Source organism: Salvelinus sp. IW2-2015, linkage group LG25 (genome assembly GCF_002910315.2).
Source record: "Salvelinus sp. IW2-2015 linkage group LG25, ASM291031v2, whole genome shotgun sequence".
NCBI classification, from domain to species: Eukaryota; Metazoa; Chordata; class Actinopteri; order Salmoniformes; family Salmonidae; genus Salvelinus; species Salvelinus sp. IW2-2015.
The window spans coordinates 1,692,044-1,710,250 of NC_036865.1; the positions used below are offsets into that span (position 1 = coordinate 1,692,044).

Genomic DNA, 18,207 nt, shown 5'->3' on the forward strand with positions numbered 1-18,207 from the left:
TTATTTCACCTTTATTTAACCAGGTAGGCTAGTTGAGAACAAGTTCTCATTTACAACTGCGACCTGGCCAAGATAAAGAAAAGCAGTTCGACACATACAACAACACAGCGTTACACATGGAATAAACAAACATACAGTCAATAATACATTAGAAAATGTCTATATACAGTATGTGCAAATTAGGTAGGTAAGGCAATAAATAGGCCATGGTGGCGAAGTAATTACAATATAGTAATTAAACACTGGAATGGTAGATGTGCAGAAGATGAATGTGCAAGTAGAGATACTGGGGTGCAAAGGAGCAAGAAAAATAAATAAATAAATACAGTATTGGGATGAGGTAGTTGGATGGGCTATTTACAGATGGCCTATGTACAGGTGCAGTGATCTGTGAGCAGCTCTGACAGCTGGTGCTTAAAGCTAGTGAGGGAGATATGAGTCTCCAGCCTCAGTGTTTTTTGCAGTTCGTTCCAGTCATTGGCAGCAGAGAACTGGAAGGAAAGGCAGCCAAAGGAAGAATTGGCTTTGGGGGTGAGATATATCTGCTGGAGCGCGTGCTACAGGTGGGTGCTGCTATGGTGACCAGTGAGCTAAGGCGGGGCTTTACCTAGCAGAGACTTGTAGATGACCTGGAGCCAGTGRGTTTGGCGACGAGTATGAAGCGAGGGCCAGCCAACGAGAGCGTACAGTCGTGGCCAAAAGTTTTGAGAGTGACACAAATATAAATTTTCACAGTCTGCTGCCTCAGTTTGTATGATGGCAATTTGCATATACTCCAGAATGTTATGAAGGGTGATCAGATGAATTGAAATTAATTGCAAAGTCCATCTTTGCCATGCAAATGAACTGAATCCCCCAAAAACATTTCCACTGCATTTCAGCCCTGCCACAAAAGGACCAGCTGACATCAAGTCAGTGATTCTCTCGTTAACACAGGTGTGAGTGTTGATGAGGACAAGGCTGGAGATAACTCTGTCATGCTGATTGAGTTAGAATAACAAACTGGAAGCTTCAAAAGGAGGGTGGTGCTTGGAATCATTGTTCTTCCTCTGTCAACCATGGTTACCTGCAAAGAAACTCGAGCCGTCATCATTGCTTTGCACAAAAAGGGCTTCACAGGCAAGGATATTGCTGCCAGTAAGATTGCACCTAAATCYACCATTTATCGGATCATCAAGAACTTCAAGGAGAGCGGTTCAATTGTTGTGAAGAAGGCTTCAGGGCACCCAAGAAAGTCCAGCAAGCGCCAGGACCGTCTCCTACAGTTGATTCAGCTGCGGGATCGGGGCACCACCAGTACAGAGCTTGCTCAGGAATGGCAGCAGGCAGGTGTGAGTGCATCTGCATGCACAGTGAGGTGAAGACTTTTGGAGGATGGCCTGGTGTCAAGAAGGGCAGCAAAGAAGCCACTTCTCTCCAGGAAAAACATCAGGGACAGACTGATATTCTGCAAAAAGTACAGGGATTGGACTGCTGAGGACTGGGGTAAAGTAATTTTCTCTGAATCCCCTATGCGATTGTTTGGGGCATCTGAAAAAAAGCTTGAGCGCTACCATCAGTCCTGTGTCATGCCAACAGTAAAGCATCCTGAGACCATTCATGTGAGGGGTTGCTTCTCAGCCAAGGGAGTGGGCTCACTCACAATTTTGCCTAAGAACACAGCCATGAATAAAGAATGGTACCAACCACAATCCTTCCCGCATAGCAACTTCTCCCAACCATCCAGGAACAGTTTGGTACGAACAATGCCTTTTCCAGCATGATGGAGCACCTTGCCATAAGGCAACAGTGAAACTAAGTGGCTCGGGGAACAAAACATCGATATTTGGGTCCATGGCCAGAAAACTCCCCAGACCTTAATCCCATTGAGAACTTGTGGTCAATCCTCAAGAGGCCGGTGGACAACCAAAACCCACAAATTCTGACAAACTCCAAGCATTGATTATGCAAGAATGGGCTGCCATCAGTCAGGATGTGGCCTAGAAGTTAATTGACAGCATGCCAGGGCGGATTGCAGAGGTCTTGAAAAAGAAGGGTCAACACTGCAAATATTGACTCTTTGCATCAACTTCATGTAATTGTCAATAAAAGCCTTTGACACTTTTGAAATGCTTGCAATTATACTTCAGTATTCCATAGTACACTGACCAAAATATCTAAATATACTGAAAGTAGCAAACTTTGTGAAAATTAATATTGTGTCATTTCTCAAAAACTTGGCGGCACGACTGTACAGATCGCAGTGGTGGGTAGTATATGGAGCTTTGGTGACAAAACGGATGGCACTGTGATAGACTACATCCAATTTGTTGAGTAGAGTATTTTTTGTAAATGACATCGCCGAAGTCGAGGAACGAAGGATGGTCAGTTTTACAAGGGATATGTTTGGCAGCATGAGTGAAGGATGCTTTGTTGCGAAATAGGAAGCCGATTCTAGATTTAATTTTGGATTGGAGAAGCTTAATGTGAGTCTGGAAGGAGAGTTTACAGTCTACCAGACACCTAGGGATTTGTAGTTGTCCACATATTCTAAGTCAGAACCGTCCAGAGTAGTGATGCTGGATGGGTGGGTGGGTGCGGGCAGCGTTCGGTTGAAGAGCATGCATTTCGTTTTACTTGCATTTAACCTTTCTAGGACACACGTTCCGCTAGCGGAACCCCCCCCACAACATTCCGCTGAAAAGGCGAGATTCAATTTTTCTAAATTTTTCTCTAAATATGTAACTTTCACACATTAACAAGTCCAATACAGCAAATGAAAGATAAACATCTTGTTAATACCCCATCGTGTCCGATTTAAAAAATGCTTTACAGCGAAACACAACATATGATTATGTTAGATTCACCACCAAGTTTCAAAAAACACACAGCCATTTTCCCAGCCAAAGATAGGAATCACATAAACAGAAATAAAGATAAAATGAATCACTAACCTTTGATGATCTTCATCAGATGACACTCATAGGACATCATGTTACACAATACATGTATTTCGTTCGATAATGTGCATATTTATATCCAAAAATCTTAGTTTACATTGGCGCCATGTTCAGAAATGCCTCCAAAATATCCGGAGAAATTGCAGAGGGCACGTCAAATAACAGAAATACTCATCATACACTTTGATGAAAGATACATGTTTTACATATAATAAAAAATACACTTGTTCTTAATGCAACCGCTGTGTCAGATTTAAAAAAAACTTTACGGAAAAGCACAACATGCAATAATCTTGAGACGGCGCTCAAATATAAATAACAATTCTCCGCCATGTTGGAGTCAACAGAAATACGAAATTAACATCATAAATATTCCCTTACCTTTGATTATCTTCATCAGAATGCATTCCGAGGAATCCTAGTTCGACAATAAATTGTTGTTTTGTTCGATTAATGTCAATTATTTATGTAAAAATAGCTACTTTTGCTAGCGCGTTCAGTACACATATCCAAACGCTCGTGCAACTCACGCATAACGTCAGACGAAAACTTCCAAAAGTTATATCACAGGTCGAATAAACTTGTCAAACTAAGTAGATAATCAATCTCAGGATGTTGTTATCATATATATCCAATAACGTTCCAACCGGAGCATTCCTTCATGTCTGTAAAAGTTTATGGAACGCAAGGCGATATCATGAGAAATGCGCGTGACCAGGAACTGGCAATCTGCCAGACCACTGACTGAAACATCCCATCCGGTCCCACATCACAGTATACACTTCATTCAACGTTCTACCTACTGTTGACCTCTAGTGGAAGGCGTAGGAAGTGCAAACAAATCCATTATCTTCCTGGATTTGAATAGACGATGAGTAGAAAAAACACCAGCCTCAGAATTTCCACTTCCTGTTTGGAAGTTTGCCTGCATATGAGTTCTGTTATACTGCACAGACATAATTCAAACAGTTTTAGAAACTTCAGAGTGTTTTCTATACCAAATAGTAATAATAAATATGCATATATTAGCATCTGGGACAAGGAGGAGGCAGTTCACTATGGGCACGCAATTCATCCAAAGTGAAAATGCATGCCCCCTATCCTAAAAAGTTAAGAGCAGTTGGAGGCCACGGAAGGAGTGTTTGTATGGCAATTGAAGCTCGTCTGGAGGTTAGTTAACCACAGTGTCCAAAGAAGGGCCAGGAAGTTACTAGAGAATGGTGTCGTCTGCGTAGAGGTGTATCAGAGAATCACCAGCAGCAAGAGCGACATCATTGATGTATACAGAGAAGAGAGTCGGCCCGAGAATTGAACCCTGTGGCACCCCCATAGAGACTGCCAGAGGTCCGGACAACAGGCCTTCCGATTTGACACACTGAACTCTATCAGAGAAGTAGTTGGTGAACCAGGCGAGGCAATCATTTGAGAAACCAAGGCTGTCTAGTCTGCCAATAAGAATGTGGTGATTGACAGAGTCGAAAGCCTTGGCCAGGTCGATGAATACGGCTGCACAGTATTGTCTCTTATTGATGGCGGTTATGATATCATTTAGGACTTTGAGCGTGGCTGATGTACACCCATGACCAGCACTGAAACTAGATTGCATAGCGGAGAAGGTACGGGGTGATTCGAAAGTATCGGAAAACTGTTTGTTAACTTGGCTTTTGAAGACCTTAGAAAGGCAGGGTAGGATAGATATAGGTCTGTAGCAGTTTGGGTCTAGAGTGTCTCCCCCTTTGAAGAGGGGGATGACCGCGGCAGCTTTCCAATCTTTGGGAATCTCAGACGATGCAAAGAGAGGTTGAACAGGCTAGTAATAGAGGTTGCAAAAATTGACAGATCATTTTAGAAAGAGAGGGTCCAGATTGTCTAGCCCGGTTGATTTGTAGGGGTCCAGATTTTGCAGCTCTTTCAGAACATCAGCTATCTGGATTTGGGTGAAGGAGAAATGGGGGAGGCTTGGGCGAGTTGCTGTGGGGGGTGGAGGGCTGTTGATCAGGGTAGGGGTAGCCAGATGGAAAGCATGGCCAGCCGTAGAAAAATGCTTTTTGAAATTCTCAATTATAGTGGATTTATCGGTGGTGACAGTGTTTCCTAGCCTCAGTGCAGTGGGCAGCTGGGAGGAGGTGCTCTTATTCTCCATGGACTTTACAGTGTCCCAGAACTTTTTGGAGTTTGTGCTACAGGATGCAAATTTCTGCTTGAAAAAGCTAGCCTTAGCTTTCCTAACTGCCTGTGTATATTGGTTCCTAACTTCCCTGAAAAGTTGCATATCACGGGGGCTATTCAATGCTAATGCAGAACGCCACAGGATTCTTTTGTGCTGGTCAAGGGCAGACAGGTCTGGAGAGAACCAAGGGCTATATCTGTTCCTGGTTCTAAATGTTTTGAATGGGGCATGCTTATTTAAGATGGTGATGAAGGCACTTTTAAAGAATAACCAGGCATCCTCTACTGGGATGAGGTCAATATCCTTCCAGGATACCCGGGCCAGGTCGATTAGAAAGGCCTGCTCGCTGAAGTGTTTCAGGGAGCGTTTGACAGTGATGAGTGGAGGTCGTTTGACCACTGACCCATTACGGATGCAGGCAATGAGGCAGTGATCGCGGAGATCTAAGTTGAAAACAGCAGATGTTTATTTGGAGGGAAAGTTGGTTAGGATGATATCTATGAGGGTGCCCGTGTTTACGGATTTGGGGTTGTACCTGGTGGGTTCATTGATCATTTGTGTGAGATTGAGGGCATCAAGCTTAGATTGTAGGATGGCCGGGGTGTTAAACATGTCCCAGTTTAGGTCACCTAGCAGCACGAGCTCCGAAGATAGATGGGGGGCAATCCAGGGCACAGATGGGGGCAGAGGGTGGTCTATAGCAAGCGGCAACAGTGTTTCTGGAAAGGTGGATTTTTAAAAGTAGAATCTCGAATTGTTTGGGTACAGACATGGATAGTTAGACAGATTGCAACTCCGCCCCCTTTGGCAGTTCTATCTTGTCGGAAAATGTTATAGTTAGGGATGGAAATTTCAGGGTTTTTGATGGTCTTCCTAAACCAGGATTCAGACACGGCTAGGACATCCGGGTTGGCAGAGTGTGTTAAAGCAGTGAATAAAACAAACTTAGGGAGGAGGCTTCTAATGTTAACATGCATGAAACCAAGGCTTTTATGGTTACAGAAGTCAACAAATGAGAGCGCCTGGGGAATGGGAGTGGAGCTAGGCACTGCAGGGCCTGGATGAACCTCTACATCACCAGAGGAACAGAGGAGGAGTAGGATAAGGGTACGGCTAACGGCTATCAGTACTGGTCGTCTAGTACGTTCGGAACAGAGAGTAAAAGGAGCAGATTTCTGAGCGCGATAGAATAGATTCAAGGCATAATGTACAGACAAAGTTATGGTAGGATTCGAGTACATTGGAGGTAAACCTAGGCATTGAGTAATGATGAGAGAGATATTGTCTCTAGAGACGTTTAAACAAGGTGATGTCACCGCATATGTGGCGGATGGAACTAAATGGTTGGTTAAGGCATATTGAGCAGGGCTAGAGGCTCTACAGTGAAATAAGACAATCACTAACCAGGACAGTAATGGACAAGGCATATTGATATTAGGGAGAGGCATGCGTAGCCGGGTGATCATAGGGGTCCAGTGAGTGGTTGGGCTGGCTGGAGACATGGCGATTCAGACAGTTAGCAGGCCGAGGCAGGCAAGCTAGCAGAAGGGCCTTAGAGGGCCGTCTCAATTGAGCACAGTCTGTTTTAGCCTCCGCGTGCTGTGACGTCGATAGACCCGTCGTGATGAATTAGTAGGGTTCCGAGTAGCAGAGGGGTCCAAGTCCAATTGGCAAAATAGGTATAGTGGCCCAAGAAATTGGCCGATGGATCTATTCAGCTAACAGTCCAATATGCTCTAGACAGCTAGCGGGCCGTGGCTAGCAGCTAGCAGGCCGCGGCCAGCAGATGGGCATTCAGGGGACGTCGTGATGTAGGGGCCAGTTGAGTACCACCTTGAGCAGATTACATCGTAGTCCAGTCGTGAAGGATCGGCGGGGTTCCGTGCCCCGTACCGGCAGTAGAAGGGGTCCGGGTATTGTAGTCCAGGAGTGGCTGATGGGCCTCTTCAGCTAGCCGAGAGAATGGGCCTAGCATGGGCTAGCTCCAGGCTAATTAGTGCTTGTTTCGGGACAGAAGTTAGCCAGGAGTAGTCACTTTGATAGCAGCTAGCTAGCTGCGATGATRCAGGTGAAAAGGTRCAGAGCTTGCGGTAGGAATCCGGGGATATGGAGAGAAAATGGGTCCGGTATGCTCTGGTTTGAGTCGCATTGTACAAACTGGRGAGAGCTTTCCGAGCTAAAGGTTAGCTYATGAACGCAAGCAGTGGCTAGCTGACTACTAGCTAGTAGCTAGTGAGCTGGCTATCTTCTGTTGGGGGATTCCGGTRCCGAGGTAAATAAAAATACTTTTGAAAAAAACAGATCTACACCACATTGGGTGAGGCGGGTTGCAGGAGAGTATTTTGAAGTTGCGGTTTACAAAAATCTAAAAAAGATATGCGAAGAAAAAGATAAAAAAAGATATATACATGGGACACGACAAGACGAAGGACAAAGACGTCTGACTGCTACGCCAACTTGGATTCTGTGCAGGCCAGATCCGGTGACTGTGCTGGCTACTCCATTATAGACAGAATACCAGCTGACTGCTTCTTCCCTAAATAGTTCTTCAAAGTTTGGAGCTGTGCTTGGGGTCATTGTCCTGTTGCAAGAGGAAATGGACTCCAATTTTGCGCCGTCCACAGGGTATGGCATGGCGTTGCAAAATGGAGTGATAGCCCTACTTAAAGATCCCTTTTACCCTGTACACATCTCCCCCTGTACCACCCCCAGACCATCACATTGCCTCCACCATGCTTGACAGATGGTGTCAAGCACTCCTCCAGATACTCAACTAGTCTAAAGGCGGCCAGTTTTATTGCTTCTTTAATCAGAACATAAGTTTCCAGCTGCGCTTACATAATTGCAAAAGGGTTTTCTAATGATCAATTAGCCTTTTAAAATGATAAACTTGGATTAGCTAACAACGTGCCATTGTAACACAGGAGGGATGGGCCTCCGTACGCCTATGTAGATATTCCATTAAAAATCTGCCGTTTCCGGCAAAAATAGTAATTCACAACATTAACAATGTCGACACTGTATTTCTGATCAATTTGATGTTATTTTAATGAACAAACAAAAAACAAGGACATTTCTAAGTGACCCCAAACGTTTGAAAGGTACTGTAGATGAGAAGAAAAAATAGGTGAAATTCCAGTAGGAATTGAAGGTGGAGCATGTTTGGTAGTTTTGGATAGAGAGTTGAGGATGTGGTGTGGGTCAAATCATGGATGCCAAATCTTTCCCTTTTATGAATAAGTCTAAAACTGATATTGATAACTGCGATAGCTAGATGCACTACATCTAGCTATCGCATGTGGAGCTATGTGGAGCTTTGCTTTTCCAAAATCATGGCCATTAATATGGAGTTGGTTCCCCTTTTGCTGCTACAACAGCCTCCACTCTTCTGGGAAGGCTTTCCACTAGATGTTGGAACATTGCTGCGGGTACTTGCTTCCATTCAGCCACAAGAGCATTAGTGAGGTCGGGCACTGATGTTGGGCGATCAGGACCGGCTCGCAGTCGGCGTGACAATTCATCCCAAAGTTGTTCGACAGGGTTGATGTTAGGGCTCTGTGCAGGCCAGTCAAGTTCTTCCAGACCAAACTCAACAAACCATTTCTGTATGGACCTCACTTTGCGCACAGGGGCACTGTCATGCTGAAACAGGAAAGACCCTTCCCCAAACTGTTGCCACAAAGTTGGAAGCACAGAATTGTCTAGAATGTCATTGTATGGTGTAGCGTTAAGATTTCCCTTCACTGGAACTAAGGGGCTTAGGCCGAACCATGAAAAACAGCCCCAGATCATTATTCCTCCTACAGTTAGCACTATGCATTGGAGCAGGTAGCATTCTCATGGCAACCACCAAACCCAGATTTGMCCCTCGGACTGGTAAAGCATGATTCATCACTCCAAAGAACGCGTTTCTGCTGCTCCAGAGTCCATTGGCGGCGAGCTTTACACCATTCCAGCCAACGCTTGGCATTGCGCATGGTGATCTTAGGCTTGTGTGTGGCTGCTTGGCCATGGAAACCCATTTCATGAAGCTTCCGACGAACAGTTCTTGTGCTGACGTTGCTCCCAGAGGCAACTTCAGCGGTCCTGTTCTGTGAGCTTGTGTCGCTACCACTCAGGTGGCTGAGCCGTTATTGCTCCTAGACCTTTCACTTCACAATAACAGCACTTACAGTTGACCAGGGCCAGAAATCTGACGAACTGACTTGTTGGAAAGGTGGCATCCGATGACGGTGCCACGTTGACAGTCACTGAGCTCTTCAGTAAGGCCATTCTACTGCCAATGTGTCTATGGAGATTGCATGGCTGTGTGCTTGATTTTACACACCTGTCAGCAACGAGTGTGGCTGAAATAGACGAATCCACTAATTTGAAGGGGTGTCCACATACTTTTGCATATATAGTCTCCACCATGTCAAAGCGCATTCGCCATGCMTCCGTAATCACTTTGACTAAACACTGTCTCGCTCTGTACAATACGGCCACTCATCATGTCCTGTGCCCTGGAGTGAGAGATAGAGGCAGCAAGCTCCGTAGTCCGCGGGCTCCGGGGCTGCTGGTAGTGGTGTGTTGAATCTGTGTGACAGTACCCAGTGGGAGTGGGCGCCCCTCTGTCCCTCTGTTAATCCTCAGCAGAAAGGGCCTGCATTTAGGCTGCGATACGCTTAATCCGGGGGCCTTGTTCACAAAGGAGCCCAGCACTTCCTCTGGCCTGGGAACTTCCGCTGGGTGGCTGGGGGCTGGCATGGGTTGCCAGTACAAACATGCTACAACCATGAACAACACGTCCACAGAGGCCGAGATTGAACAAACACTGTATACATACACATACTCGTGCACATGTGTGTACGTGCAAATGCACAGGCAGGCATACACAGGCACACACACAAACACGCAGACAGACACACAAACACTTGTGTATTCAGTGTCCTAATGTGGCCAATCAAAACAAGCTACAAGCTTTTACCATTTACACAAGGGCCAGAGAGAGTAAACACAACACACACACTCACTGTCCCCGCAGTCAGTGACTGAAAGTCTGAATAGAGTAAAAATAAACTCAGAGGACAGAAAAAGAAAGAGATCAAACAGTATTGTGACAGAGACATACCATTAACAAACAGGAAGACAGTGTATGCGTCCCAAATGGCACCCTATTCCCAATATAGTGCACTACTTCTGACTAGGTCCCATAGGGCTCTGGATAAAAGTATTGCGTTCTGGTCAATAGTAATGCACTATGTAGAGAAAAGGGTGTAATTTGCGACATAAACAGTGAAAAGAAAGCCTTTATTTAGCAGATTATTCAGATGTTCCATGGAATTTCCAGGTTGACTTTCATACAGTGTACACAGTTTGTGGGTAGATGCACGTGTCATAGGACCATACTGGTTGACGACGCAGTATCCTACAATCCCAGTTCTGACCTCAGACACTTGTGACCACTCAAATGTACTTTTATTTTGAAAAGACGTGAACCCGTATTCTAAACTACAACTATGACAAAAAGTACGCTGGCTCGGTATCGTCTTTTTGATTCTACGGAGATAAACAAAAGTAGACAGCCGTGTAACACTGACATACAGTATCAAATAAATATAAACTTGGAATAGGGGGGAAAAACCCAGGTCTGTCGGATGGAACGATTTCGTTACGTGATAGAAATGTATCATGTAAACGAGATCCAAATTGGAGGTTATTGACCCAGGTAGTTATAGATATGTTTTATAGACCATACATCTATAGACGGAGGATATCTATAGTGTAGCCTATGGTAAGCCAMGATAAAATGTAAGTGGTCCAAATATAAAAACTGCCTTTACTCCAAAAACCACACACACAGGGGATGGACGATTGTGCGACTGAGGTCCGGGGGAAAGCGTGGCTAATGTGGGAGAGGAACACTGGGTCCAATATAGCTCCAGTCAGCGCCAGTGTTTTCTTTCTGGATAATTCGCCTGTCACTCTAAACCATTTCCCAAGGACAGTCTGTGGCTGTGCCCCAAATGGAACCCGTATCCCTTTATAGTGCACTACTTTTGACCAGGCCCCATAGGGCTCTGGTCAAGATTAGTGCACTATAAGGATAGGGTGCCATTTGGGACACAAACAGACCACAAACAGATCTTAAAAGAAAGTGTTTRCCCCCCCCAAGAGTGATGGGTTTGTTCTAGCCTAGTTCCAGATATGTTTGTGCCGTCTTGACAACTCCTTAGTCATTTCATTGCAATGGCCATAGAAGTTGGCAAGACAACACAAATAGACCTGGAACCAGGATAGGTTTGTTCCTCTTACTTTCAGCGAGCTGGTTGCTTTTCAAACTTGGCTGCAGAAACAGCCTCTGGAAAACAGCAGAGCGCTGAGCAGGCCTGCTAGACAGATATATACTGTCCAGGGTCAAACTCACTGACTCACTCCCAGAGTCTGTGGTTAAAACACAACTGTTCTTTGTGTGTTGCTCTAACCCGAGGCTGGCTGAAGCTCTGTCTGTGGTTAAAACACAACTGTACTAAGAGTGTGTGTATGTGTTTGCGAGTGTGTATTAGTTTAACCCAAGGCTAGCTGAAGCTCCTTGGTGAATAGGAGGGCCACACAGCCGTTGCTCTGGGTTAAAGGCACAACATAAATGACCAACTGTCCCAGCATTAGGAATGGCTTTAACACATCTGCCTTCTAATTGAATGTTCACTTCGATTAGACCTTCAGGGGGAGTGTGTTGGCCCTGCCTGTGTATCGTGGGATAGCTCAGACTTGGGTAGTGTTCATTAGGCACCAAATTAAGAGAAAAAAACGGACTGATTCTGGGAGCGACTATCTGGATTCTTACAATAAGAGGTACCTAATTTGTAATTTTCCGTTGCAATGTTTTTTAATGTGCCTTAACGAAAACAAGCCTGACCCAGTGTTAGCCTAGCTCAGAGCTGGAGGCTAGCCTGTTGACGTGGGTCTGGCCTGGCTCTGCTCTGGAGCTGCCTGCCGTTGACACTCTTTTGGAAGCACAGAGGCCAATTGCATTCATGTTCTGCCAGCTCACATATGACACCTGTCGCCTTGCCCAACTCAAACAAGCCTCGACCACATCAGTGTGTGTGTTAGTTTTATACAGTGTCTGTCTGTGCAAATGTACACTTTTATTTGTGCTTGTGTGCGCTTTGGAATGGATCGTGTGCGTGCGTGCGCCTGTCCTCGTGCGTGTGCCTGTCCGTCCATTCAAGGAAATACCTCTAAAACCACATTCTCACGGTTCCTTGCAGGCTGGCCTGTACATGATTTGCATAGAGAGAAAACCACAAACATAAATAAGTAATTGGATATTTCATCCCTTTATTCGTTTGAAACAAAATAATAGTATCAATAATAAAAGAGCAAATAAAGCTATAAATATCAGTGACAGACAAACAAGCATACAGTACACACACACACAGGAATACAACCAGATCATGTTAATTTCAGTGTGGTTTGTGGGTGTGGCGTGTATGAGCCCAATCCTCAGAGTGAAGCAGCAACTTTCAGATTCTCCTCAACGTCACTGATTCTAGATCAGTAAATAGTCTGATCCCATATCAGTACAGAGGAGAACCATGCCTTGTGCTGGGTTATGAAGGTGATGGCTACTGCTGCTTTCCGTGGGGTGAAAGTCAAACATTATGAAATCAAAACGACACTGAAATGAATGTTCCCTGTAACCAAGATTTCTGAGTCTTAATCAACTGGATTGATAGTTCACAACTAAATAGACAACATACTTTGTTAAACTGAAACCTTGCGTATTATGGATAAAACTGACATCTATCAAACGTGATTCAGATATAATATCATAGACGAGGCCGCCAGGTGAGTGCAATATGCCTTCAGGAAGCATTCATACTCTTAGATTTATTCCACATTTTATTGCGTTACAGCTGGAATTCAAAATGGATAAAATATGTTTTTCTCTCATCCATCTACACACAATAACCCATAACGACAAAGTATAAACATGTTTTTAGACATTTTTGCAAATGTAATGAAAATGAAACACAGAAATGTCTCATTTACATAATTATTCACACCCGAGTCAATACATGTTTAGAATCACCCTTGGCAGCTATTAAGGTTGTAAGTATTTCTGGGTAAGTCTCTAAGAGCTTTGCACACTGGATTGTARAATATTTGCATATTATTTTTCAAATTCTTCAAGCTCTGTCAAGTTGGTTGTTGATCATTGCTAGACAGCCATTTTCAAGGTTTTCAAGACAATTTAAGTCAAAACTGTAACTAAGCCACTCAGGAATATGTTTGACCTTGTGTTTAATGTTAAGGTCTACACCTGTTGTATTCGGCGCATGTGACTAATACAATTTGATTTGATATTGTCCTGCTGAAAGGTGAGTGTCTCCCAGTGTCTGTTGGAAAGCACACTAAACCAGGTTTTCCTCTAGGATTTTGCCTGTGCTTAGCTCTATTCCATGTATTTTTATCCTAAAAAAAATCCCTAGTCCTTGCCGATGACAAGCATACCCATAACATGATGCAGCCACCACCATGCTTGGAAATATGAAGTGGTACTTAGTGATGTGTTGTGTTGGATTTGTTCCAAACATGACACTTTGTATTCAGGACATAAAGTAAATTTCTGTGCCACATTCTTTGCAGTTTTACTTTAGTGCCTTATTGCAAACAGAATGCATGTTTTGGAATATTTTTWATTCTGTACAGGCTTCCTTCATTTAGGTTAGTATTGTGCAGAAACTACGTTGCTGATCCATCCTCAGTCTTCTATCACAGGTCTTTAAAACAATTAGTTTAAGTCACCATTCGCCTTACTTTCCGGCAACTAAGTTAGGAAGGAGGCCTGTATTTTTGTAGGGACTGTGTGTATTGATACACCATCCAAAGTGTAATTAATAACTTCACCATGTTTAAAGGGAAATTCTATGTCTGGTTTATTCCCCCCCTCATCTACCAATAGGTGCCCTTCTTTGCGAGGCATTGGAAAACCTCCCTGGTCTTTGCGGTTGAAACTGTGTTTGAAATTCACTGCTCGACTGAGGGACCTTACAGATAATTAATTGTATGTGCGGGGTAAAAAAAAATCTTGCTAAKACTAGAACTGCTAAAGCAGTCATTTTGACTGCTCATGAATATAAAAAAAACAACAGTTAATCCCGCCTACATCCTTGACTTTTCCTAAATAAGTCTATATAACACACTGTCAGTGTTTTAAATCTTAATATCACAAACAGAACTGGAGTTATAACCAGTTTGTGTCAAGAACTGCAACGCTGCTGGGTTTTTCATGCTCAACAGTTTCCCATGTGTKTCAAGAATGGTCCACCACCCAAAGGACAACTGTGGGAAGCATTCCTGTGGACACTTTCGACACCTTGTAGAGTCCATTCCCTGATGAATTGAGGGAACTCAATATTAGGAAGGTGCTCCTAATCTTTGGTATACTCAGTGTATAACGAAACCAATTTCACACATAACAGATTAAATAAATTAAGTAAAGTACTATGGGGATAGAGGAGAATGGGTGAGTTGACGAGAGGGGAAAGCGAACGATGCATAATTATGTAATCACCAATTGTTAAGAACATGGCAGGCCATTCTATTGTATTGATCCATTCTAATTCTAGTCTTAAAATGGTATGTATCCTATAACAGTCCACCGAATCAAAGCAGTCTTATCAGTCTACTCTGGCCTACTTGAAGTAGGCTACACAGTGAGAGCGTGCGTAATTGTACATGTTGAACCGCTTTCAATATCTGCGAAAGGAGGCAGCAGGTGAGCGAGTGTCGGAGAATGTGGTGATGAGGTTTGTGGAACCTTACGTTGGCAAGGGGAGAAATGTCACTATGGAGAATTTCTTCACGTCATGGTCATTAACCAGGTTTTCATCCAGACTTTTTATGCGAATYAAGTACATCTGACAAATAAAATGTCATGACAGGCCTGATCCAAGCAACATTTTCCAGTAAACTTTCCAAATGTCGACAAGGTGTGATCTTTTTGTGTCTAAAATTCATTATGCCGAGGAATGTCAGTGGAAACGACTTTTAAGCGCAAATATTGATATAATAACCATCATATTGAAGTAAACTTGGGAGTCACACGATGACATGTGTGGTCCTCCCACTATGATTCATCGGGATAGCATGTCGTTTATTAGGCTACAGAAATAAATGATGTTTAACTTCCCAGCGTGGTAAAAGTGCAATAAATATTGAMGGTCTTATTCTGGTGACATGATCATCAATGCTTGGCTAATCGCTCTTTTCTGTCCATAATAATCTCATCATGTGGGCTATACCTGTGAGCTGTTGCCTAGAGCACACATGCCAATATCGGAGTGGGCACACTTGCTATACAACGGAAGATTTTTGGTGAGAAAACCATCAGTAGAGTTGAAAATGCAATGGAAACCCATTTGACTTGTATTTTATATTTACCGCAAAAGGTATTGTATGTGTACTACGTCATCACGCAGCCTTTTATCTGCGACAAGCCAATTTGACAGAAACATCTCTGGTGGGAAAATGTGCATATGGTTTTTATGCAGATTTTAGAATATTCGTAAGAAAATCTGTCGCCAATTGGAAGGAAACCTAGCTGCAGGCGAAAAAGTTTCTTGCAAAGAAAACAAGCCTGGCTGGCACCATGAACAAAGTGAGACGGGAACTCCCTCTGCGCAAAATAAGGCACCTGTACTGCCGTTGTACTCCTTAAAAGTTGCTGAAGAATGACAAGACGACGGGGGACACAGAAAACCGGAGACTATTACGCACTACAACCAAACAATGGTATGTCAAAGGGTGTCAAGAAAGTGAAAGTTACTAAGGGTGTGTCAACAGTTAGGACAAGGGATAACAGCTAAATGAAATCCAACTGATGCCATTGAGTGAAGACGCACACAATGTAAGCAAGAGCTGACAATAATTCACTATTTTTGACTGCTGTCATATCAACACTTACCGTATAATTATAATGCCATTATAGCTTTTGTGCTGATTTTCACTATTTATCAAGCACACTTGGCGCTTATGTTTACGCTATTGATGTTTTCATCATTGGACTGTGTGCCTTCGTGTTTGAGTTATTTTTTTCTTCTTAAAAAACAATACGCTTTTATCGTGTTCCAACACCTATTCTTTCTGTTTCATAGTTGTAACAAGGGCACTCCGTGAATTAAATGTATTGAACACTTGAATTAATTTATATATATATTTTTTTACATATAGGCTACCAACCGGTCGATCGCGATCTACTGGTCTATCTTCAAGGCATTCTTAGTCGATCACCAAACATTTCTGTAGAAGCCAACGATAAAGTCAGAGGCATGTGTTTTTTTTGTGTGTGCTGTTGGCGGTAGATGCATCTTTTTTTTTCAGAAGCCCTGCGCACCGGGTAGGCAAAGTGTTCCCATTTGAAATCATTGAACCTGGCGGACCTGGAGATCATCTGTGGCTAAATCGAGTGCGCCTCCTGCGCTGGCCAATCAGATAGCTTAAAATCACTGTGCCTACCTACAGCTTCCACGACCCCAGCCACAGCAAAGTTTGATACTAGCTTAGGTGAGATTTCATAACTTTTAAAACCATTACCATTAGAGAGACTGTTAGATTATTGGCAGCTCGTTGTCTATTTTAATATCGCAGAGTATTTCACTTTTTCTGGAATTTGAATTTATGCCCGAGGCACAATCAGGTGGAAGACTGTGTCCCCTCTATATGGTCAGTCTCATCGGAGGAAAGCAAAGAAAGAGGGACCGTGAGAGTCGGACCCTCTGCTGCTCTCTCCCTCCCTCCGCTGAGACTAATACCATGTTCAAGACAACTGGGAACTCCTAAAAACAATATGCTTTGATAATGTACTAGGCCTACTGCACAGACTTCATTCCTACATAACTGTTTTTATTAGGTTCATGTTTTAAGAAAATTCTGAGCAGTAGATCCTCGCTTGCTTTTTGGCTGCGAAAGTGATCTTGACTGGCCTACAGTAACAAACTAATCAAAATGCTATTGTGTTAGATTTATTTAAACCCAAAGCCTTCATAAACGCAACCAAAATTATTATTTTTGCGATAGCATACTGTATATGAAATGTATTAATTATACTGTTAGAATGTTGCAGTCAGAATGACTGCTCATTAGCTTGAAAATTGGTCCCTCCAGGCCCAGCGGTTCTAGTGTTAAACACTATTATTGCACACAGAGTCCATGCAAATTAGTATGTGACTTATTATGCACATTTCTACTTCTAAACTTATTTAGGTTTGCTATAACAAAGGGGTTGAATACTCAAGACATTTCAGCTTTTCATTTTTAATTAATTTGTAAACATTTCTAAAAACATAATTCATTTCTGGGGTATTATGTGTAGGCCAGTGACACAATCTCAATTTAATCCATTTAAAATTCAGGCTGTAACACAACAAAATGTGAAAAAAGTGAAGGGGTGTGAATTCTTTCTGAAAGCAGGTACATACTTGAATGTGTTGGTTCGGCCTAGGTGTAGTAGAGCTAAACTTGGTGAGGCTATTGTAGAGTGAAGCAGTGGAAAGCACTTACAAAGACAGCGGGATAGACAGAGACACATGAGCGGATCAAGGTGCAGGGTGGCGCCCCCAGTGGGTTACGCCCGGTATAGCAGGATCCTCTCAGCGCAGACCTGGCCCACCAGGCCAGCGTACTGCGCCACCTCCATCTCGTCGTTGGAGCCCTTGCGTTTGCGGGCGTAGGCGGCGTAGGGCATGACCGTCCGTCTGTACAGCACCAGAGCACGACCCAGGTCCTTCAGTACGTGTGTATCACCTGGACAGAAAGACAGACCAGTGGTGAATTCAGTGATGTGAAACGTTCCTAACATTGCAGATAGAAATAGACTGAATTGAGCCGAGATGATTGATTCCATATTCTATCTGACTACAGGTTGAATATTTCCCCGCTATTTTACAATTGTTTCATCCAGAGAATAAATCAATCACTTTCCTCCCTGGTATTTCCAGCCAAAACCGGAAGTGTCATTCTAAAGCATATAAAACCATCGGACAGAATCGCGTGCCATTCTAAAGCTCAAATTATATACCGCAGAGTCAGACAACCATCAGATTCGGTTCC

The 18,207-nt window shown here is 43.5% G+C and overlaps 1 protein-coding gene across 2 annotated transcripts in view; it reads right to left on the bottom strand.

Moving 5' to 3' along the window:
• Positions 1-12,406: 12,406 nt before the first annotated feature.
• LOC111951822 (arginyl-tRNA--protein transferase 1) overlaps positions 12,407-18,207 on the bottom strand; it is a 181,009-nt gene continuing 175,208 nt past the window's right edge. For both annotated transcript variants that reach the window (XM_023970061.2, XM_023970060.2), the window contains exon 12: positions 12,407-17,901. In XM_023970061.2, the coding sequence (XP_023825829.1) occupies positions 17,723-17,901 (179 nt within the window). In that variant the 3' untranslated portion in view covers positions 12,407-17,722. The remainder of the gene's footprint in view (positions 17,902-18,207) is intronic.